The sequence below is a fragment of the Stegodyphus dumicola genome, chromosome 4 (genome assembly GCF_044657685.1).
Source record: "Stegodyphus dumicola isolate Sdum_Otavi_A_Nest chromosome 4, ASM4465768v1".
In the NCBI taxonomy this organism is placed as follows: Eukaryota; Metazoa; Arthropoda; class Arachnida; order Araneae; family Eresidae; genus Stegodyphus; species Stegodyphus dumicola.
This window is the reverse complement of record NC_140771.1, coordinates 236,781,903-236,805,740: the sequence shown is the minus strand read 5'-3', so window position 1 is coordinate 236,805,740 and position 23,838 is coordinate 236,781,903. Positions and strand designations below refer to the sequence as shown.

General features: G+C 33.4%; 1 protein-coding gene across 1 annotated transcript in view; it reads right to left on the bottom strand.

Moving 5' to 3' along the window:
- The window catches only part of Reg-5 (Rhythmically expressed gene 5), a 29,245-nt gene extending 5,731 nt beyond the window's left edge, over positions 1 to 23,514 (bottom strand). The window contains exons 1-3 of the mRNA XM_035359191.2: positions 23,099 to 23,514; positions 12,389 to 12,455; positions 2,799 to 2,903 (exon numbers count right to left, since the gene is read on the bottom strand). Coding sequence (XP_035215082.1) covers positions 2,799 to 2,903; positions 12,389 to 12,455; positions 23,099 to 23,200 — 274 coding nt within the window. The 5' untranslated portion in view covers positions 23,201 to 23,514. The remainder of the gene's footprint in view (positions 1 to 2,798; positions 2,904 to 12,388; positions 12,456 to 23,098) is intronic.
- Positions 23,515 to 23,838: the final 324 nt, after the last annotated feature.

Sequence of the window (23,838 nt, the reverse complement as noted above, 5' to 3'; positions counted from 1 at the left end):
AATTAAGTTGTGCGGAATATGAAAGCAACAACACCCGCGATGCCGTCCGGTCATCTCGCTGAACTGTGGTGTTGATATTGCCAACAATGGGAACAAATTTCTAGCCATGCGATAGTGCGACTGCGAGAAGTTGGCGTACGATCTTAGAGCCGTTCATTTTCAAGTAGGGCTACCAGGTTAGGAATGCTAAAAGCAGATGATGCTTATATTTACTAACGAGTCTAAATTTATCATGAATTTCAAATTATAATTTCTAACCATAAAAAGAAAACAAACAAACAAAAACCGGTTAACAGTGCCAAATCAGGCAACCACTATAGTTCTGTTCCCACAGAAACATTATCTCTCATCGTATTTGAAGATTGGAATCGCTTGAAACCACGTGACTTAAACACCTTCTTCTCAAAGCCGAATTATAACAAACATCAGAACAACATGCTCTTACAGTGAAAAACCAAACTGTTTTTGCAATCCCTAATGAAATTGTCAATACCATTAAATGATAAAAAATTCAAAAAGCAACAAGTTTGGACAATATTTCTAATGTTGCAATCAAAAACTTGCCAAAAAATGTTATTGCAAAATTTACTAGCATCATAAATGCCTGTTTGAATATTTCTTACTTCCTTGAACAATGGAAATGCACGAAGATCATCCTTTTACCTAAACCTGTAAAAACAAAACCAGGGTAGATGATTACAGAGTCAATCAGGCTGAAGAAAATTTTTTGAAAGATTCATTCCTTGTAGCATGCAAAGATTATCTTGAACGTCTACCACTTGAATATTTCGGCTTCCGAACAAATCTTCCTACTACCACACAATTAGTAAGGCTTGTTGAGTTTGCTGCCGCGGTTCTTCATAATCGGCAAAATGTTGCCTTACTCATGCCGGCCCTGGCGAAAGCATTCGGCCGCTTCTCGCATGTGTGGATAATTCACAAATTAATAAATACGAATTTCCATTGTGAAGTTATACTTCTAATTATGTCCTTCCTTACAGATATCAAATTTACAACTACTATTGGTGAAGCAGAGTCGGATTTGCGCGAAATAAGGCTGGCGTTCCACAAAGCTCTAGTTTAAGCCCTATCCTCTATGTGATGGGATTTCCCAAACCAGTATATTATACAAATTATTTTATGGGCTGTTAAGCTGATTACACCGCCTTGGCAGTCAAATCAGTAAACGTAAATCATGCCATCCGAAAACTCCAAATGTTAATGCCAATGACTGAAGCCTGGGGCAAAAAATGGAGGATGCCCATCAGCTAAAAAATCTCAGTCATTAATTATGTGTAAAAATCACGTGAATATTTTCCATAAGAAAATCCTGTCTCTCTTTGATGAAATTATTCCAAAAGTTCGAAAAGCCAAGTATCTTGTTGTTATTTTCAATAACAAACTTACCTGGAAGGGTCACATCGAAAATGTTCAGAAAAAAGTCATCAGCTGTCTCTTTTCAATTACTGGCAATCATTCCAAATTAGATTTAAGAAAGAAAGGTGTCATTTATATCTCAATTGTGCCACTGTGCCATTGCCCAGTTATGCTGATTGTGCCAGTGTCCTTACTTATGCATTACCGGTTTGGACTAATCTTCCCAAAAATGACCTACTCAAACTCCGACATGTGCAAAGTAAATATCTGCATATCATTATTAACGCACACTTCTACGGACGCAATCAAATATTGCACGAGGACTTCAAAATTGAAACTATTGATAAGTTTCTCAACAAAATCAATAAATAGAAATTTCTATAAGAAAGCTACTTCTTGTAACCACCTCACAAATTTCAACTTGTTTGTATATTAAATATGCCGCACACTTCCTAAGTGATTTGAATTTCCCGACGTAATTTCTACGCATGCGCTCCTTGTATGTGTATATGTTGTATATAGTTCTTTTTCCGTCACTTTTGAATTTCTTGTTTGTTTTTATCCCTATTATGAATTTCAACTCATATTCTAATCAACTGAGACTCTGGTTTGATCTTTTCCAAGCCTAGGAGAAATGTTCTCCTCTGTTTCCACATTTATTAAATTTTCTTATTTGGGAATCTCACTTGATGTGTTTTACGTGAACAGCCTTTAGGGCAACATTGTTACTGAGTAGGACACATTGGGGAATTCGCAATATCGCGGCATAACGGTACCGATATGTTTGTGTGAACAAAAAATAGAGAAGGTTATCAGTGTGATTTTATACCTGATTATCGTTATAAAAGTATGACTTTTGACAAATGTGAAACAGGACTGCTTCAACTGCCTGATGTCAAATAAGATCGCTCTAATTGCTTTTTTAATTTTTTAAAATTAAAAAAGATGATGACCGTCGAGGGATATGATAGATACTCTTCAAGAACCCACCAGTGATTCTTCTGGTAATGCTTATAATTTAATATGGTAATGTAACAAATCTTCTGGTAATGCAATAAAAGTAATGTATAATAAGTAATATAAGTATAATTTTTTACGCTTATTTATTTATGTACTGCTGCTTTTCGTGTGATTTAATACAGTGTTGTTATCAGTTTCTTTGGTTTTGATCGTAGTTCACGTGCGATAACTTATCAGACGAGTGGTAGGTTACTTGTTGCAAGAATACCCAAGTCTTTTGTTTGTTAGCTTTTTGTACGTGTGGTTATTTCGTTGTTCGTTTATTAAATAGGAATTTAAATCGGTAATTTACTTTAAGTTTCTTTTCTTTATCTGATCGCAGTTTTTCAATACACAGCAATTAGTATGTGTTAATCTAGTACTAAAATACAAACAAATATGAATTTTCGAGGTATGCTTACTTAGTATGGAGGCATTACGTTGATCTGGATCCAGCAGATCAAGAGTGTGCTCATCGTAGTTTAATAAGTTGGCGATACCATGAAGTGTCATCACTTTTCTACAATCTGCAAAAGGAAAAGAAATAAATATACGGACCTTTCATTGTTTACATAGCTTATCATCATTATTGTAACAAATGTTCCAGAAATATAACAGATGGAGAAGCATTAGCTTGAAAATTAAATTTTATTTAACTTTAGATTGGCATTAATTTTAGAAAAACAATGGCTTCTATTTGAGAGAATAGCACACAGATGTTTCTCCATTTACATGATGAAGTTACAGGTGTTTCTTTTCATTTTCAAGAACAAAATATTTAATAGAATATTTTATTAGAGTCGTTTTATAATAGAATTTTTATCCAAATTTCATCATTTAAGCACAAAACCAAAATTGATTTTTTTTTTAAAATTTTGGCGATATTTATTGTGCAGGATTGAAGAGAAAGCGTAAAAGGATTCAAAAAATGATTTATCTAAGGCAACACTGAAAGAACGATATTGGGGAAATAAATAAAAATAAAAACGAAACAAAATCTGAAAGCTTTCAGATTTTATATTACGCCCAAAGAGCCGTTTTTTTTTTTTTTTTACGTTTTGTGCGGTACCGTTAATGAATTAAATATCATGTACTTTGCTTCGCCCTTAAACCATAAAATTCAATTCAACAGCAGTATCACTCTCGTACACGCCTCGTGAAAATTTGACGGCTTCTAAACTCTTAAAATTTTTGTCTTCGCTAAATCGTACAAAATCACGAAGTGTTTTCAGTAACTGAAACAGTTTCGCCACTCCCTGCGAATTTGAAATTACGCTTGTCTTCTGTAAAATAATAATAATAATAATAATAAAGTTGTGTGCTTAGTTTAAAGCAGTGTTCTTAAAAAAGCTTTTTCAATGCTTTTGTTGATGTTTTTGTTTTGTTTAGCAAACATTTGTTTAAGTTTTTATGGAGTCTTCTTATGAGGAAATACATTTTAAGATTTTTTTTTTTCACTGAAAATACTATGAACGACTCTGCAAACAAAATGTTTCCTTCGCTGCATAATAAATGATATGGCCCCTTTCGCGAGGAAAAAAAATCTGACGTGTACACCACATGACTTCCTTGTACGGAATATTAAATTATATATTGCATTTTTTCCTGCACTTCATTTAAACTTATTTCCACGAATTTCATTAGACTTATATTTATAATACAATTCAGTTCTCACTTTGCGGGAATTCAAAAATAATACATAAAACCTCAAAATATCTTTTTTAAATATAGAAAAATATAAAATACCAAATACATTTAAAACAATTATTCTGATTAAAATTAGAATATCTACAAAAAAAAGAAAAAAAAAAAAAAGAAAGGAGATGCACAACTACGTGTTGTAGCAGTCCTATGCACAAAATTTCAACGTTCTGGGGCTGCTCGTTTTTGAGTTACGAGAGCGCACGTACATACGTTGCAAACGTCACGAAAAAAATTTCTTCTGAATCCATTTTAAATCCTTTTTACAATCCATTTTGGGAAAAGGGAATCTTATTGTGTTCTTACGTACAGATGTCACTTAAAAACATCGTTAAACTGCATTCGATAGCGGTCAAAATGGATATTTTCGTTGAAATATGATACCCGAAAATTTTCGTAATTACCATATTTCCTTTACTTCGTACAAGAAAGTAAAAAAGAGTTAATTTCGTAAATCGTGAGAATGTATCGATTTATTTAACGTACGGTATTTTAGCATATTAAAATACCAGGAATTCTTGCAAGAGGTGTAAACGAACTGCCTTAAGAGAAAAGGCATTACTGAAAGTCCTCTTGTTCAAGCTATAATTTAGGGCACTATCCTTAAGAACATTTTATGTAAAAAAAAGTAAACACCTTAAGCGACTTCACTAATACACCTTTCTTTCAGAGGCTAATGATCTGCTGTTCCATTTTATATCTTTTGTATAAAACAAATGGAAAGGCGTTCTTATACACATTTTAATTCCGTTAAAAAATTAGGGAGTATACTGTTAAAACAAAAAGGAATTTACGTGTTACAAACGAATATAAGCCGCAAGAATAGAAACTGTTTGGCGAAGAAATAAACTGAACCTAAGACAGAAGTAATAAATTGAACAATGACAAACCCGGAAGTGCGAAAAGTTCAAAGAACCACGGTGCCCTTGACGTTTCCGTTTTATGGTCTAATTTCAAGGCCACATTTCCGTGTTGGTGGGATTGGTCTGTAAAAAAACATCTCTATTGTTTACTTCAACTATAATCGTGAGCTTTTATGAACCAAGCATATGCTTGATTTCCCTCTTAAATTGTCAGACTTATGAAAAAATGCACGCAAATATTGGCAGTGTATTGAATTTAGCCTTCGGGTAACAGCCGTAAATTTCACAGCTGTCTATTCCTGAAGCATTTTACGTGATCATTATGAATGTGATGTACAGAGACGTCAACAGAATTTACTTACCGTGAAATGTTTTAAAAATAAATGTCTCCAATTCCAGTGGAAATAATTAGGCATCATGATTGTTCCGATTATTATTATTCCCCCCTTACACACTAGAAAACGGTATTTTCAAGGCATCCGATGTTGATTATTTGAAAAATTGGAAAAAAGTAACTTTGAAAAATAAGCAGGAAATAAAGAAAATGTTCAGTCTAACTTGCTAAAAGCCGTCGATCAAATTCAGAACGTCATTTATAAACACGGTTATCTGGAAAGCGGATTAACAGGTTGATGCAACAAAGTTCCAATTATCCGAACTAAGTGCAGTCCTGCAATTTTGCATAACAATATTTTCGAGACGACCATCGTCAGGCTTGTTGCCACAAAAAGAAAAAAATAACTCAATTTTACAAATATCCTTTTTAATAATAACGTTGTTGTTGTCACTAATGCTCAGTAGTCTGACGTAGTCAGCCCAACCACACGAAATTCCTCGTGGCGAGGAGCCCTAGATTACGCCTGTCGTTGGCAACAGCCTTGAGCACCTAACAGGTGACAGTGCGTTTTGTCTCAGTTCCGCCCCCCCCCTCCAATTTTGATGGAGAGCACCAAGGAGGTTAGAAAGGAGGCCTGTTCTAACCTCCTTGGAGAGTACACCAGGCGGATGAGTCCGAGGGTCTCCCACCCTTCACCCCTTTCCCATGAGAGGACTTTCGACTCGCCGCATATTTGAAGTGCTGCCATGCCGCGCTGCCACTGTACATTTACAAAGATCCATGCCTTCTCCGGGATTCGAACACGGGCCTTTCGGCACGGCAATCAGCGATGCTAACCACCATACCGGTTGGGGGGCCTTGTACTCTTACCGAGAGAGTGAGGGTTAAATATGGAATTACAAATGTTACAGATGTTGGAATTAAATATGAAAAGTTGAAAAACTTTGCAAGAGATTTAATTGGTATAGTTAATAAAAATAAAGAAAAGATAGGACTAGAGGGATGAATGATTGGATGGACAATATATGTTGTGTGTTTTAGTTTGTGAATGTTTACGTGTAGTTTTGTTTTATGTTCTAACTTTCTAACATTGTCTTATTAGTCCAAAGGGGCTTTGTCCCTGAAGGACTATTGTTTTCGTTTTGGCATTTTGCGTCGGACTCATAAATGTCGGTTCACTTTTCAAACTGTTGCCACAAAATGTTAGAATCCTGCATTATATTTGAAGAAATTAAATAATGAAAATCTGCTTAAATGTATGTATATTTCTCGTATTGTGATAAAACAACGGTACATAGAGTCATCGAATTTTGAATAACGTAATCCTCCAACGAATATGAGCATGTGGAAGACCAAATTTGAAATTTGAAATTTGTTTTATGATTGATTTCCTATTTTTTAAAACTTTGACGAATTTTTGATTAACAAACTCAAGGATTTCAAAGCGAGCAATGGCAACGTTGTGCAGAAAAAACATTTTTATCTCCAGCGCGTGAGTCTCTGTATCGGAAATTCTAAAGATATGCTCGTTTTAAAACTATTTTGCGATATTGCTGTTGCACTGGATCTTACGGTTTAAGTGCGAGGAACATGATATTTAATAAAGAAAGGTAACACACAAAATGTTAAAAAAACGCCCCTTTGGACGTAATTTAAAATCTGAAACATTTCAGATTTTGTTATTTTAATATTATTTTATTTAGTTAGTTATTGTGCGTATGTGTGAATTTTAGGAAAAGATTTTATGGCTTGCAACCATTTATGCTTGTATTTATTATTTTGTTATGTTTCATTATCTAACCTTTATGTTACTCGGGTCCAGGGCCTGGTTTCTCGGAGTTATTTTCAATGATAATTTTATAGTTGGTTTATTTAATAATTCTATGCTAATTTTTGAGCACGGCCGGCTCGTTGGCTCCGTCGTTTTTGTGTTGGAAGGGCTTGCCCGCTTGAAGTCATAAGGCCGATTTCTTCGGCCAGGGGGACTGGGAGCTGCGCCGACCGGTTGGGGTTGGCCTAAGAATAATGTTCTTTTTAATAGCAACATTTAGAATAAAATAAGTCTCATTATTATTTTATTGTTTTTAAATTTTTGTAAAATTTATATAGATACATATGTTAAAAAGTTTGTCTCACAGAATGGCGAAAATTAATTTGGGAAGTCCTGTAAAATATTGCATCGCGCATACGGATTAATTGCCTACAGAACCGATGATATCTTGGTAAAATTTATTTTCCCAAAAGAAACGCTATAACACAAAACAAAGTCTCAATGTGTAAGCTTGCAGAATGTTCGCTTCATACTCTCAATACTCTGAGCTAAACTAAACTGAGAACTCAGATTCAGATTTCATCCATCGCAATTTGGTCTCAATCTCTATGAGTTCCTGCCAGTAAATCAGAGTAGCCATAGGCAAATCACTGATTGTAGAAAAATAAAATGTACTTGTGGACATCTGTCACCCGGAGGAGTGGAACTAACAAGACAAAAAGTCTGTCGATCGTAGTCGAGTAGGTGGCAAAAGTCATGCGTTCTTTAATAGTCGTGCAAGCAAACGTAACATATCTTAATTGGTCGTATTCAATCATAAAGAAAACAGTTCAGTTATTTGAGTTAGGAATTTCTTGCGAAAAATAGTTCGAAGTAGAGAGCACTTTTTGATCACGTGATAACAAAAAAACACAATTTAAGTATTCTAGTAAGTGCAAAGCAATTAATTTCCCCTTCACATTAACAGTCAGTCAGTCGATCAATAAGGTCAGTCAGTCAGTCGTTGACATTAACAGTTCATTCACACTTAGCTTTAGTAATTATCACACAAAGTCCAGCAGAGTAAAAAATTTGAATAAAAGTGTTGGATTGGTTGAGAAATTTCAAGAGGCACTTCCTGATAGATTATGTTAATTTATAAGCAAATTCTAGTTTCTATGTGATTTTGCAGGCAGGATACTTCTTAGTAAGATAATCTAAGATACACAGAAGATAACTGATAGATGAAATGAGTTGGTTAATAAAATAAAAGTAGAATAACACAAAATTAGCGAGCAAAGTCCTTTTCCTGCTTTGCCAGGAGAGAAACAGAGTCTATGAACCTGCTTTGTCACGTAAATAAGAAAAACACAAATCTTGCGAAAACTATATACATATATACAGTTACCAAGAAGCACAGTGGTGAATTATGCGCGTTCTTTGTACAGTAAGACCCCGCTTAACGCTGTTTCGTTTAGCGCTGTTTCGGTTTAGCGCTCTTTTATTTCAATCCGGGGATTCCACGAAATCGCTCGCAGCATACGGGGATTCCCCGAAATATTATGCAGCGATAGGTTTCAAATACATATCCGAAAGAGTGTACTTGTATTTCTTGTTTGGTGCGGTATTGTACAGACATATTTTGAAGGGGTAAATGTGGAAGATGTCGAAGAAATAATTCAAGAAGCAGCGGCTAGTCTTTCTAATGATGAGCTCAAGGAATTAACTGAACAAGAAGAAAACAAAAATGTTGACAGCAGTGATTCAGAAGAAGAGCAAAAAGAACTTTCGATGGCGTTTGTAAAAAGGAGTTTGTCTACCATAACTGAAATAATGGATCAATTCATTGAAAATGATTCGAATTTTGACAGGAGCTCAAAAGTAAGGCGTGGTGTTAGAGATGCTCTATCCGTTTATGAAGAACTTTTAAGAGAACAACGCAAAAGAAAAAGGCAAACATTAGATGCTTTTGTCACAAAAAGGCAGAACACTGAAAACGCGGAAGGCTAACTAAATATGACTGACTGAGAATTTTATTTGTCTTTTTTAAAGAATATTCGTTTTGTTATTTATATTTTGTTTTTATTTTTGCAAGAAATAATAATGTGGTATTAATTTTTGCTTTAAGAAATAAATGTTTGGTTTTATTTTTATTAAAAAAACATACATTTTAAATTTAATACCTAACCAATTTCCTAGCCGTCTTCCCCTAACCCCAATATTTACATGTAAAGATAGCCTCGTTTAGCGCTGTTTCGCATTACGCTCTACTTTGATGGAACGTATCCCTCGCGTTAAGCGGAGTCTTACTGTACTACGCTTTCAATCGTAGAGTCATAATCACTTAGATTTCTAATTGAAGTATAAAAAGAATTCCGCAAACTTTCGAAGAAATTGTGCGAAGTTATGAAGATTTATTCCTGCATTGATTTTATCTGCAAGTCATTCTGTATATGAGAATTCCTGAAAATCCAAGGATTCCACTATGGTTCTCAGAATTTTGTTTTGAAATATATCTAGACGAGCTCTATCGTTTTACTAGCTGTCGCCCAGGCCAGAACTGCATATAACATAATAGGCCTAATTAAAGCAAAATACATGGTTCTTTTTAATTTGATAGTAAGTTTTGAATTTCTTCGATCGTACAATAAAGAGCCATAAAAGCTGCATTTACTTTGCTTAGCATTTCTTTTATTTGATAGCCAAATGTAAGTCTGTTATCGACTATTACACCCAGGTATTTGTAAATATTCGTGGTGGGAACTATTTCATTTTTAATCTCGATATCCGTTTTTTCGGTACCTTCTAAATAGTACAACGCAGCATTTGCTTGAATTTAATTTAATCTTCCAATCATCACACCATTTTGTGACGATATTGACTTTGAATTGCATTTTATCCAATACAAGTATCAGATTGAGGGAATCTGTAATGATGACGGTGTCGTCCGCATATTTCAGCAATTTTGCATCTAGAGGGTTTGGAAGATCATTAATAAAAATATTAAAAAGGTTAGGTGCAAGGACCGAGCCTTGCGGAACGCCACTATAAATAATTTTCTTTGGAGAGATAAACTGAGAACTGATGCTCTCTCCGGTCTTAAATAGTTTTCCTCAGTCCGCCGAAATATTTCCAGTACCTTCTATTTCTTGAAATTATTAAAAGTCATATACAGTTATAGTTGCATATTGGACCGGATACTGTTACAGTTATACACAGGGATCCTATCTATTACAGTTACAGAGGGATCGGACCAGAATGGCGTCAACTTGTCAAGTCTGGCAACTTTGGGAATTTCTCGCGAAATTTGGTGACGAAATTAGTCGCCAAAACCATCGCCAACTTGGCATTTCCAAGATAGCCATTCACCTCAATGTTAAATGGACTTGCCCTTGTAACATATTTTTCCTTCGAAGCTTCGAATTTTTTAGGTATTTCATGTTACATTATAAAAGAGATGCTATATTTTATATATAGTTTCACTGAAATAATTTACATATGTAAAAAATTGGTAATAACACTTTTGTGTCGAATTTTTAATGTGTCCACGTTTTGTAAATTACTCCCTTTCAACAAAATTGTTTAATGCAATCTTTATTTGTTTTGATCGATGTAAAAAATCTATCATACGAACATAAATAGTTAAAGATGAAGATTTAATTTAGTACTATTTTTTTTTTTTTTTGTAAATAAACTGCAGACACTTGTTTATAGTATTAAATTTGCATTTATCTGTATAGCTTATTGTTGCCACTCGGAAAAATGAGCGCGGAAATTAACGTTTCTGCAGTTTTTAATTAATATCTCGGCGGACTAAAGTCGTACGAAGATGAGAATGGTATCGATGGATTCGGAAAATTTTTTGGAAACCGAGGATACGCGTCTCGAATTTCAACTCGGCGCCGTTCCGTAAATATTCGAGAAAAAAGAATTTTGCACGTAGCCAAATCCCTGTAATAGGGAAACCCCAAAAATGAAAGTGGAAAATGTAGGGAAAACGTTGAGGAAAATTAGTTTTTAATTAATATCCCGGCTAATTAAAGTCCCAAGAAGACGCGAATGGTCAAAATGGCGTGCCACGGACCTACGGAATCCAACGGTGTGCTTCGCTAAGCCCGGGAGCCAGCTGTTTCAGAGGAGATGATGTTACTTCACTACATATATGCGGCTTAAGTGTCTGTTTAAATTAGCAGACACCTTTGCATAAATCATTTTAATTACAATTTATAATATCTAGAACAGCGGTCATTTCGTATGACCGCCAGGCTTTCTAGTTTTTAAATAAAGAAGCAAAAGTTCACTGAATGATTTAATAAAAAGGCAAATAAAATAATAAGACCAGAATAAAAGAATAGTATTTATGACGGTCGAGTAAAATAATATTTTCATAAGGTTTCTAGCCCTTCCTAATAAGGCTGGTTTTCCAGGCCATATGAATACAGCCCATAGAGTATTTTCGCTTTGAGGTTCTTTTTGTCAGCTGATAAAAGGGAAGTAAGTGTAACGTGCAGCAGGTAATATAGATATTTCTTTTATTAACTTTTCAACGAAATATTGCACGAGTAACAGGATTTTCTGGCGGAAAACAAAATGCCAGAACTCATCTCGTTTGTTGCTGCGGTTGGAATTACTGTGAAAAACTAAAGAAACGTAGCTACGCAGCGACTGAGTTCAAGTACTGATTAATTTTGAACTTATAGATACTGCACTAGATTAACCTAGGATCTCAGTGGGTCTGAGATCAGACATTCTACAGTGGCATTGCCTCAGCTTTTATCATTTTCTACTCGATGATTTAGGATCTGAGAGTTATGATTGAAGTAAGATCTGCTTAGAAGCTCTCTTCGTGAAACTGTATATTAAAACGTTACTAAGTTTTGATGTAAACTATTATAATTATTCTTTGCTATTATAATTATAATTATTTTTTCCCATTCTTATACAGTTTAGAATGCGACTTCTAGCAATGCATCCAAATTATTTTATCATAATTTGGAGTCTAACAATCAAGCAGTTTTCCACATTATTCCTTTATCTGGAGTGATGCTTATGTACTTATTTGTGATCAGAGGCTTTTCGTTTATTAAGAAGAAATTTATATAATAAAATCATTTATAGGTATAATAATATTAATAATAGTTATTATCTTATTCAATCCGTTCGACAGAACCGCTAGACATTTTTTCGGTGACCAATGAGTTTCAATATTTATTCAGGCATTTATCTATACATAGCTAGGCAACTGGTTGTTAAGTTACTTCATATGCACAATTATGCGTATCTAATTTAATAAACCTGCATTTGTATAATGCAGTACTATCTGCAATGTTATAGTTAATCAGATGTTAAGAATTATCTTACCTGCAGATGGTGATGTTTTGCAGAACCTCTCTACCAAATGGACATAGGTGTACATTAACCGTCCCATCTGAAATAAAAAAGAAAGATATAACATAAAAAAAAAAAAAAATTGAAATGTTTCAGATTTTAAATTACGTCCAAAGGGGCGTTTTTTAACATTTTGTGTGTTACCTTTCTTTATTAAATATCATGTTCCTCGCACTTAAACCATAAGATCCAGTGCAACAGCAATATCGCAAAATAGTTTTAAAACGAGCATATCTTTAGAATTTTCGATACAGAGACTCACGCGCTGGAGATAAAAATGTTTTTTCTGCACAACGTTGCCATTGCTCGCTTTGAAATCCTTGAGTTTGTTAATCAAAAATTCGTCAAAGTTTTAAAAAATAGGAAATCGATCATAAAACAAATTTCAAATTTCAAATTTGGTCTTCCACATGCTCATATTCGTTGGAGGATTACGTTATTCAAAATTCGATGACTCTATGTACCGTTGTTTTATCACAATACGAGAAATATACATACATTTATGCAGATTTTTCATTATTTAATTTCTTCAAATATAATGCAGGACTCTAACATTTTGTGGCAACAGTTTGAAAAGTGAACCGACATTTATGAGTCCGACGCAAAATGCCAAAACGAAACTAATAGTCCTTCGGGATTCAAATCCCTTTGGACTAATAATCTTAAGAATATCCGATACACAATGTCGCGCGCTGGAGATAATTTTTTTTCCTACAGTGTTGCCATTGCTCGCTTTGAAATCGTTGAGTTTCTTAATCAAAAACTCATAAATGCTTTAAAACATATGAAATAGATAATAAAACAAATTCCAAATTAGTGCTTCCAGATGCCCATATTCGGGTGAAGACGTACATTATATCAAAATTAGGTGGCTCTAAATACCGTTGTTTTATCACAATGCGAGAAACATACATTCATTTATGTAGATTCTTCATTATTTAATTTCTTTAAATATAGTACAGGGTTCTAATATCTGGTGGCAACGATTTGAAAAGTGATTCGCAGTTTATAGTGAATCAACAAAAAATGGCAAAACGAAATTAATAGCCCTTCTGGACAAATTGCCCCTTTGGGCAATAATAAGAATTTTAAAACAAAAATGCTAGTTTTAATGTAATCCATTTTAAATAATTTTAAAACATTTCATTTATCTGCTTTCACAGTACGTAGCTCACGTTCTGTTAAAATATTCAATACTTATTCTTATATTTATGTACAACTTGTTCATTCCATTGTTAGTGTATCCCAAATGGGATTCCCAGTGCTCAGAAATATATGTAACCGTCTGACATTTTTGTCTATTAAGTCTTCGACAAGGAGATTAATATCATACAAGAAATGTAACAGAATCATTGCTTAATACTTATCTAGAATTACGGTAACAAATAGTTTTGCATCGAAATGCATACAAGCAAAACCTCTGAAAATTAGAAATTAAGTAAATGTTTGAACGACCTTTATGTAATTCGTATATTTATTTGATATGACACCACTGGAAATGGCGATAAATTACAATTTAGTAAAAGACCGTCTCACAGTCATTTTGATGATGAATTGACACTGAGGGCCATTGCATATTTGATAACATCTCCGAAGTGGACAAGGTCAAATGGTGACAGGTTTTTTTTTTTTTTAAAAAAATCATATAATTTTAAACTAACAATGTGGCTAAAAATTCAAGCCAAGCTTGTCTAAATATAAGGATTTTTTCCAAAATTATAAGTTGCAATTAAATACGCACTGCTGCCTGTAAGTAAAAGCTTCATCTGGAACAACGGTATTAAAGAAAATGATGTTGTTATTGTTGTTAACTGATCCCAACTGGTTAGCAATTAGACCAGACCAGATCCATGGAAGAGACTGGTTCACAGAATGATCCAAAGAGAAGGGTTCACAGAGAATTAGCAAAGAAGAAACTTTACACCCGATAACCAACAACTAGAATTTTCTCTGTCCTTTCCTTAAAGCATACTGACGGTCATACTGCTGTAAATATCATTCCTAGACACAAAGATAATGAACTTTATCCTGTTCTTTGAGGCGAGATTAGTGTACAAGTGGACACTTGATGTGTTCCTTTTCTGGGAGGATCGTTAGATTCATTATCATTCATCCAGCATAATGCAAAAGAACGGTATGGTTAAACTATTAGCTTAGAAGCGAAAAAGTACTGACGGTTGTATATCTTGAATGGAGGGCAAGGTCACCATCCGGTAAAAACATTTTCTAGTGAGTTATATAAGTAAAAGTAGATTTGGAGAGGAAAGACTAAATTTATATTTGTTTTTCAGAGCCTGATGAAGATATTGTGGGGTGCTAGCTATAAGCGTTCTTTCTGGAGCTCAAAATAAAAAGGTTTCTTAAAATTTGTTAGACATTGCTTTGAAAGGCCCATAACCTTTTGAGGCCGAGGCTTTGGTAGCAGTAAAAGTTACCAAAGGACGGGGAATCTTGAACCGAATGCTTTCCCTCCTTTAAGAAATCACCTCCTATTTGCTACAAAGATTCTTGTGTGTAGTTTAATGGATTCTCAGAGGGGGGCATTTATGTAGCAAAAGGAAGACCTTTGAAAGAGATACGTGGTTAAAACCGTAGGGACGTCAAATTTGACATCTCACCTCACTTTTCAGCCTGGGAAATGGGGGAAAAAGACATGTCCACTAAAGTGGACAACCCCGTCTTTTCAAAGACAGGACTCTATGGCCACTATAATGGTCATCCCGTCTTCAAAAGGTTAAACTAAGCGGTAATCAGACTCTGAATGTAATATATCATAAAGTATTTTCTCTCTCCTTTCTGCATGCCTCCTCTTTCCTTTCTGCATTCAAAGCACACTCGGCGCGTATTCCAGAGGTCCAGGTTCGAGTCTCGGCGAAGACATTGAACATCTTTCACGCCTCCTGATGCCAAAAAATCCTTAATACTATACAATATCATAGATTAACTCAATGTAAAACTGCTAAATTAATATATATCATCAGACAAATATGGAAAAAAAAAAGTCAAAACTCATCTCAGAGATAGAATGTCTCTATCAAGCTTATAATTTTAAGATTTTTTTAAAATTTACGTACATAAAGATATTTATTTCATAGGCAGTTTACATAAAGATAATTCATGTATTTAATATACTGATTATATATAGTCTCGCAAGAAAACCACTGAATACCATTACGTTAATTAACGACTTTTCATCCTTACAGACTGCTTATCAGGTTCAATGTTCCGTCTTACTTTCTTTGGGAATATGCACAGACCTGACTCGGAACAGGGAGCTTACTAAAGCTATGTTCAATAAATGTGGGAAGTAGACAAGATACACAGGAAGGGTATACGAAACCCTTTATTTTTCACTCTTTACAATGATTTCCGTACTTCGGAATACAGAGACCAACTACTTGTGGTCTGAACGTAAGAATATAAAAATATTTAACTAAACTCTAACTTAACTTTGGAATAATAAACGTAGAAGATTGGCCGGATATTAACAGGAAGCCGTATGTAGTACAGAGAACTGTTAACACTACAATACGTTTAAAATTATCACGAGGATTAAACCTCTGGCCTGGAAGGCAAACAGCAACTGAATAAAACTTCTGAGGCAAGCGGCCTGCTTCGACTAACTCCTTCCTCTCTCTCGCTTGGCAAAAAGCCACAACTTAAGCCAGACAAATTTTGCATAAGTAAGTTAACGCTTTTAATTCTGGCCGGAAGTAGAAAATAAGAAGTGATAGTAAAGATTTAAAATAAAATAAACGTTAGTAAAACTTAAGATCCTTACATGCTAACTAACTAGATCACAACTAAGTAAAAGTAAAAGTTTAAATTAAAGCTGTGTATTGACATATCGACCTGGCGGTTACACAAACTGAAACATCTGACAGAAATAAAACTCCGTTGGCTTGTGGATAATCACGCATCTTCGCACTTAAACCACATAAAATTTAATTCAATAGCAGTATCACGAAGTATTTAAAAACAACATATCTAGAGATTCAAATAGATAGTCTCGCGTAGACAGTCGCGCGATAATTCCCGCCCCCCTCGTATAGTATTGACATTGCTCACTTTGAAATCTTTGAGTTTGTTAATCAAAAATTCTTTATTGTTTAACAAAATATGAAATAGATAATAAAACAAATTCCAAGTTTGGGCTTTAAGATGCCCATATTCAAATGGAGGACTACGTTATTCAAAATTTGATGTCTCTAGGTACCGTTGTTTTTCACAGTGCGAGAAACATACATACATTCGTGCGGATTCTTCATTATTTAATTTTAAATGTAATGTAGGACTCTAATATTTGGTGGCAACAATTTGAAAAGTGAACAGACATTTATAGTGAACCGAAGGAAAATGCCGAAACGAAATCAATAGCCCTTCTGGGCAAATTGCTTCTGAACTAAAAATCCACGAATTCAACATGTAACCCTTTCAAATACAACATGTATCCATCATGCGTGCTTTTAAAAAACTTTAAAATAAACTCCCAGTATTTATTAGCTTAATTTACTAGCATACTGCTGATTGTAATCATTTGAGATCTATGATGAATCATTTCAGAGTTTACCTTAAACGTAACTTTCATGTGTTTTTGTCTAAAAAAATATTTATGCCAAAATTAGAGTAATATATAATAAAAAATTAGACCAATATAGAGCAATATAGAATGAAAAGGCTATATAATAAATGTCTGAGAAGGCCACGCGTGTGGAACTTATTTAGATACGCACGCGAATTAGAATTCCAGACTTAGAAACTGGGTTAGAATATTTTTTTTTGGTTGACAAAACATATCTAGTTTACTCGATCATTCCTGGAAACCTTCGTTGAACAACAGCCAAGCGCACGAGCGACAAAACTGGTTTCTGTGTACATTTTATTTATTTATTTATTTATGTCTCTATGACAAATTTTTAGAGAAGTAGCTTGCATAAACATCAGGGCTCCAAACGTAAAGTTGAAATTATTGAATTCTCAAAGAATTTTTGTATGATGATGGTTTTTTACTAAATTAGTTGTGAAAATAACACTTTACAAGAAAAGAATCGTTCAAGGTTTAGGGAAAATTCAATCTTCATCTGGCGTTTAACTTTTTAGTAGAAAGCCCCTTCGCATTTCAAAAGTTAAAATAATTCCACAAATTCTATGTTAGCTTTTAGTTAGCAGTTGTCCTGACCTTTGGGAAGGTCTGATCCTCGAACTGTGTTTTATATCATATCATCTGCTCACTGCCAATCTATGGACACGAGACCAATAACAACAACAAATTACGATTACTGGCAATTTCGGAATTTATTAAACTTAGTCGCAGTATAAATACATGAAAAAATATCATTGCAGTATTAAAAAGTTTATCTTCACAGCTTCAATTCATAGTCAGTTTTAAAATTTATAAATTTTGCAGAAAAGCCGCATTCTAAGAACTTTCTGTTAAAGGTCTTAATACAACTCCGGCCTACTGCAGTTTCTTGATCGATTTAGCTCACTTTGATAAATTACATACGTTTTAAAAAATCAGTTCAGCTCTGCATAAACCTCACTTTTCTGCTATATCTCTTAGCTTTGCTTTTACATTTAAGTTATATAGTTAGACTTATATGTTCCTCTACCCACTTTAGATAGAAACACAGCTGGTCCGTGACAAAGCGATGATTTACTATGTCGCCAAACAATGGCAGTGTAAATGTCACTGAAAGTCTTTCAGTATGGCTATTATACTGTTCACCTGATCCTTTATTGTTTTACGTGTGAAATGTTATTACCATAATAGTCTGAAATAGCAATAACCTGAAAGGGAAGGTTAGCGTGGATTTTTATTAAATTTCTAAGAGTAAAGAAAAGCAGAAAAAAGGCGTTATATCAGCAAAAGAAAGAAAACTACACCCGTTTAGAAAAAAAGTTAAACTCTAAACCATGTGTTTTGAATCAGCGCATAGGGAAAATAAATAAATATATCAATAAATAAAGTAAAGTAAAATAATTTGAAAGGTTTCAGATTTGAACGGTCGCCCAGAATGGTTGGTTAAGGTTTTTAACGCTCTCTCTGAGCTCGCAGTCTACCTATCTGCTGTTACACTCACTCCTACTAGGCCATTTTTTAAAATCTTTTTAGCTTTGTTATTATGCATCATTTTCTTCGCACTTAAGCCATATACAATTCAACAGCACAATCGTAAAAAATTTAACAGCAGCATAGCAGCATATGTTTAGAATTTCCGATGAAATGTTATACATTTTTCTTTTTCTTTTTAGTCCAAAGGGATTTGAATCCCGAATGACTATTAGTTTCGTTTTGGCATTTTGCGTCGGACTCGGTTCACTTTTCAAACTGTTGCCACAAAATGTTAGAGTCCTGCATTATATTTGAAGAAATTAAATAATGAAAAATCTGCATAAATGTATGTATATTTCTCGTATTGTGATAAAACAACGGTACATAGAGTCATCGAATTTTGAATAACGTAATCCTCCAACGAATATGAGCATGTGGAAGACCAAATTTGAAATTTGAAATTTGTTTTATGATCGATTTCCTATTTTTTAAAACTTTGACGAATTTTTGATTAACAAACTCAAGGATTTCAAAGCGAACAATGGCAACGTTGTGCAGAAAAAACATTTTTATCTCCAGCGCGTGAGTCTCTGTATCGGAAATTCTAAAGATATGCTCGTTTTAAAACTATTTTGCGATATTGCTGTTGCACTGGATCTTACGGTTTAAGTGCGAGGAACATGATATTTAATAAAGAAAGGTAAGACACAAAATGTTAAAAAACGCCCCTTTGCACGTAATTTAAAATCTGAAACATTTCAGATTTTTTTTTTCCAGTATTTTTCTCAGTTTATCATTTCATTGTTCAGTTTTCTTACTAAGATAGCTTTCGAAACTTTTTTTTGTCTTTTTATTATTAATGTTGTATTTGTTTACCTTACTTATACCATGTTCTTGGCGCTTACGCCACAAATATTTACAATCACAAAATATTTAAAAACAGCATATCTAGAACTTCCGATAGACAGTCTCGTGCGCTGGAGATAAAAATGTTTCATTTCGTACAACTTTGCCATTGCTCGCTTTGAAATCGTTAAATTTGCTAACCAAACATTCGTTAAAGTTTTACAAAATATGAAGTAGATAATAAAACTAATCTGAAATCCAAAATTTAGGCTTCCAGGTGGCAAGCTCGGGTTGAGAATGACGTTATTCAAAATTTGATAGCTCTCGGTAAAGTTGTCATAGTGCGAGAACCAAGCATACATTCATGCAGATTCTTCATTGGTTAATTTCTTTAAATATAATACTTGGAGGCAACAATTTGAAGCGCACCTAAAAAAATCGGACTATGAGGAATTTTAGGAGAATTTCAGAATGCCCTGATATTTTGGGCTTTACGCATGTTTTTGTGGGCCTAGGGTATAATTAGCATCTATTTATATAGGTGTTTGTATGAAAACCAAATTTAAAATATGTTTCTTAGCTTTAGCATCATTTATTTAAATCGCTTTATTGAAAATTATTTAAAGAAACTTTTACAGCGCGGCTATGAATTTCAGGAACTGTTTGCATGAGCATATTTAACCCTTTGATACGAAAGTGATACAAATATAATTTTTTATATTGAGATTAAAAGTAAACACAGCTAATCACATTCTTTAAACCCGAGTTTTCTAAAACCGGACTTATACCAGTTGGGAATTAATGTATTTATCGATATAGCGTGCATCTGATACGATTGACCTTCGCGATTCATCTGTGTAATTGGATCAGATGAGTCTTTCACATTATAGAAAACGTTTTATTCTTCAACGACTTCCATTTTCCTCATATGTACTATATCCAATTCTTGTTGCAAATTAGCTAATTTTCTAACAAAAAAATTCAATAACTAGAAGTAAAATCATTCTAATAAATGAATAGTTTGTATTACATTTAGAAAAAATATAATAATATAATAGCCAGCATTATATTTGTTCTAAATGTAAAATACAAATTTATCCATAGAATATAATGAATGTTTCTCTAAATGATATTGAAAATAATTAGCTGATTATCCGCCCAGCCGGTATAGTGGTCCGTAGTGTAATACTTCTTTGGCGATATGAAGCAACTCCAATGATGGAACACAGCAATAACTTTTATTTAACACTCAAAAAAATGGCGACATACAAACAAGAAGAGAAAACATATTCTAACATTTAAAAATAAATTACATTCTTCGTGCGAGAGTCGCACGTGACACTCGAGTCTGGTTTCAAATATTGCCATTCACAAATAACTTAATGTTCATCTATTTAAATTATTTAAACTACAAGATTTTAATACTATTTAAAGCTGTTACAGTAGCAATGGACACAGTCTCGAATCCTGGAGAAAGCTTGTAACTCTTCGTCTCTTCATAGGAGGCAAAAATGGCCACCTATTAGGTGCTCGCATAATGACATAGCCACCTATTAGGCGCTCATTACGCCCTAAGGGCGTTTTTTAACGTTCTGTGTGTTACCTTTATTTATTAAATATCATGTTCTTTGCACTGAAACCAGAAAATACAGTTCAACAGTAATATCGCAAAATAATTTTAAAATGAGCATATCCTTTAAAATTTCTGATACACAGTCTCGCGCCCTGGAGATACATTTTTTTTATTGCTTGTTTTGAAATCGTTGAGTTTCTCAATCAAAAATTCATTAAAGTTTACAAAATATGAAATGGATAATAAAACAAATTCCAGATTCCAAGTTCGGGAATCCAGATCCCCATATTCTAGTGGGGAACAACTTATTGAAAATCTGATGTCTCTTAAGTACCGTTGTTTTTCGCAGCACGAGAAACATTCAGATATTTATGCAGATTCTTCATTCTTTAATTTATTTAAATATAATTCGGGTCTCTAATACTTGGTGGCATCAATTTGAAAAGTGAACTGTCATTTATGGTGAACCAGGGCAAAATACCAAAACGAAATAAATAGCCCTTCTTGGGCTAACGCCCTTTGGGCTAAAAATTTCAAATTAACATAAGTATCACACTAAAGTTTTCTTTTTCGGTTTGTGTATTAATCGTGATCAAACATTTTAAAGTTTCTATCTCATTGTTGTCACAAAGATGTTTAAGTTTTTTTTAATAATGCTATGTGTCTTTTATGATAATTTAATATTTAAATTAATCCCTCATCTGGGCAGCTAATTGAAATATTATCTAATTATTTGGCGCTTAAACAAATTCGTAATTTTTACATTATGCTCGATCTTCTAAAGGATCTCCAGAGTAGTCGACTCCTTGGGGCATCAATATGCCACTGAGAGCGCTCGGGAGGGGGTACGATGGAAAAAGTAAATTAAAAAAAATCACTATTAGAATAAATTACAAAATTTTAAAAATACCATTTAAAAATTAATTGAATCCTATTATATTTAGATATGAACAAAAATTGAATTATTCGGCTGCTTCCTGAAGAAGGACCAAGGAATTTGCAACTGTTTATATTTTATGTGACTTTATTACGTTTTATTTATTTTATTTGTTTTGATTTTGATTTAAATATTTCCTCTTTGAAAACTGCCGTCTTCCATGATTTAATTATTATCTCTTGATTATATATATAATAAATTTAAAACGTCTGAAGTTAAAGTAAACGGATTAAAGCAAGGCAACTCCTCTACAATAATTGTAATATTGTTGCGGAAATGCCTTGCTTCGGCTTCAATTTACTTTTAACTTTACATGCTTTAAGTTTATTTTACTTCATTCCTGCAACTATAGCGTAGAACGGGTATAAAAATTTTCTTTTTAATTTTTAGCCTCTTATTATGTTTCATGTATAGTAATTGATTAATTGTGTTTTATGTATGTTTTAAAAATGCAAATAATCGAAACGAAATCAACTATAGCTGATGAGACTGAAGCTTCTTCCTCTGCAGTAGTTCACTGAAGATATAATAAATAATAGTGTTTTCATTTTTAAAGGTTCTTTTTTTTTTTAATTTTTTTTATTAGAGATTTCTTTTGAAGGAAGTTTTTATTCCCTTCTGAATTTTGCGATATATGTTTTATTAAATCATTATTTCAACGTAATGTTGAATATAATGTTGATAATAAACTTGTCACCAAATTTATTGTAGCTTCAATTCGAAAGTGGATTTTTTTTTTGTTTGATTTTTATTAAATTTGCTATTTTCATTTCAAAAATATTTTCTTAGATTTCGACGAATGTTGAATGGACTTAAATTTTATAAAATTAGGATATGTGATCTGAAAATAATAAATATTACAAAATAAACTATCTTAAAATCGCATTAGAATTTCTTTGTCATTCTCTAATAATATTCAGGCAATTAAGATAGAAAGGGTCGGTAAAAATGTCCAGACATTCTTAAATAGACAAACTATCAAAAACATTTGAAGTTTTCTATTTTAGACGAAGGAATTTCTAAAGTTAATACTAGACAAAGCGTGACTAATTTCACCTTTACATTTAAGTCAAATTTTATGTAATAAGTTACTTTCAAAAACACTTGACTAATTATTCATTCCTTAATTAAGTCAAATTTTATGAAATAAGCAGCATATGAAATTAAAAAAAAAAAAAAAAAAAAAACCACTAGACAAACTATATAAGATGTAATATATTACTTTTATGCCGTTAAAATATTTTAAGAAATTAAAAATAACATTCATTTTACCTTTTCTTCGTATGTTAAGAGTTCCCATATTGGAATGGCACTAGATGAGACGCTTTGAGTGATAAGTAAAATAACGAATGCATAAACTAGAATCTTATTCATTGTCCTTGAGTGATATAACACCTCTGCCGAGAAACTTCGTTTACATACTGCTACGATTTATCAGGAATAGTCACTTAGAAATAGTTTACTTTGTATGCACAGGTGGTTGAAAGCTTGAAATAGAAGTGCAGAATAAAATTGGATATTTCTTCAATGCAGCTGGAAACTCAGGTAACTGACATTTACCAACGCAATTCCACAAGAACACGAGTGTGCGTCCTTTATATAGTTTATTTATCAGAGGAGGTACGTGCAGAGGGTCAGATGAAAAACTTCATCTCTGAAACGGATGGTCGGAAAAACCAAACTGTCTCTTCCCTACCTCTCTCTCATACCTGAGAAACAGGGTTGCCACAACAAGATGCTATATTTTAGTGCTTCATCGCTTCTTTGAGCTATCAGTTCACAGCTGGTATCTGCCGATGTAATTCGAATAAAAAAAAAGAAAGGAAAAAAAAAATAATCTAGCTGCCTCGGGCATAACTATCTGGTGATTTTTTTCATACAGGTCATGTTTCTAGCAATTTATATACAGGAATTCCATAATAGTTTTGATAGCTTTCTTCGGCAAATCTAAACGGTGGAACGCTGTCAAGAAACTTCACCTTTCACCTTCAACTTGACATGAGTCAGTCAGT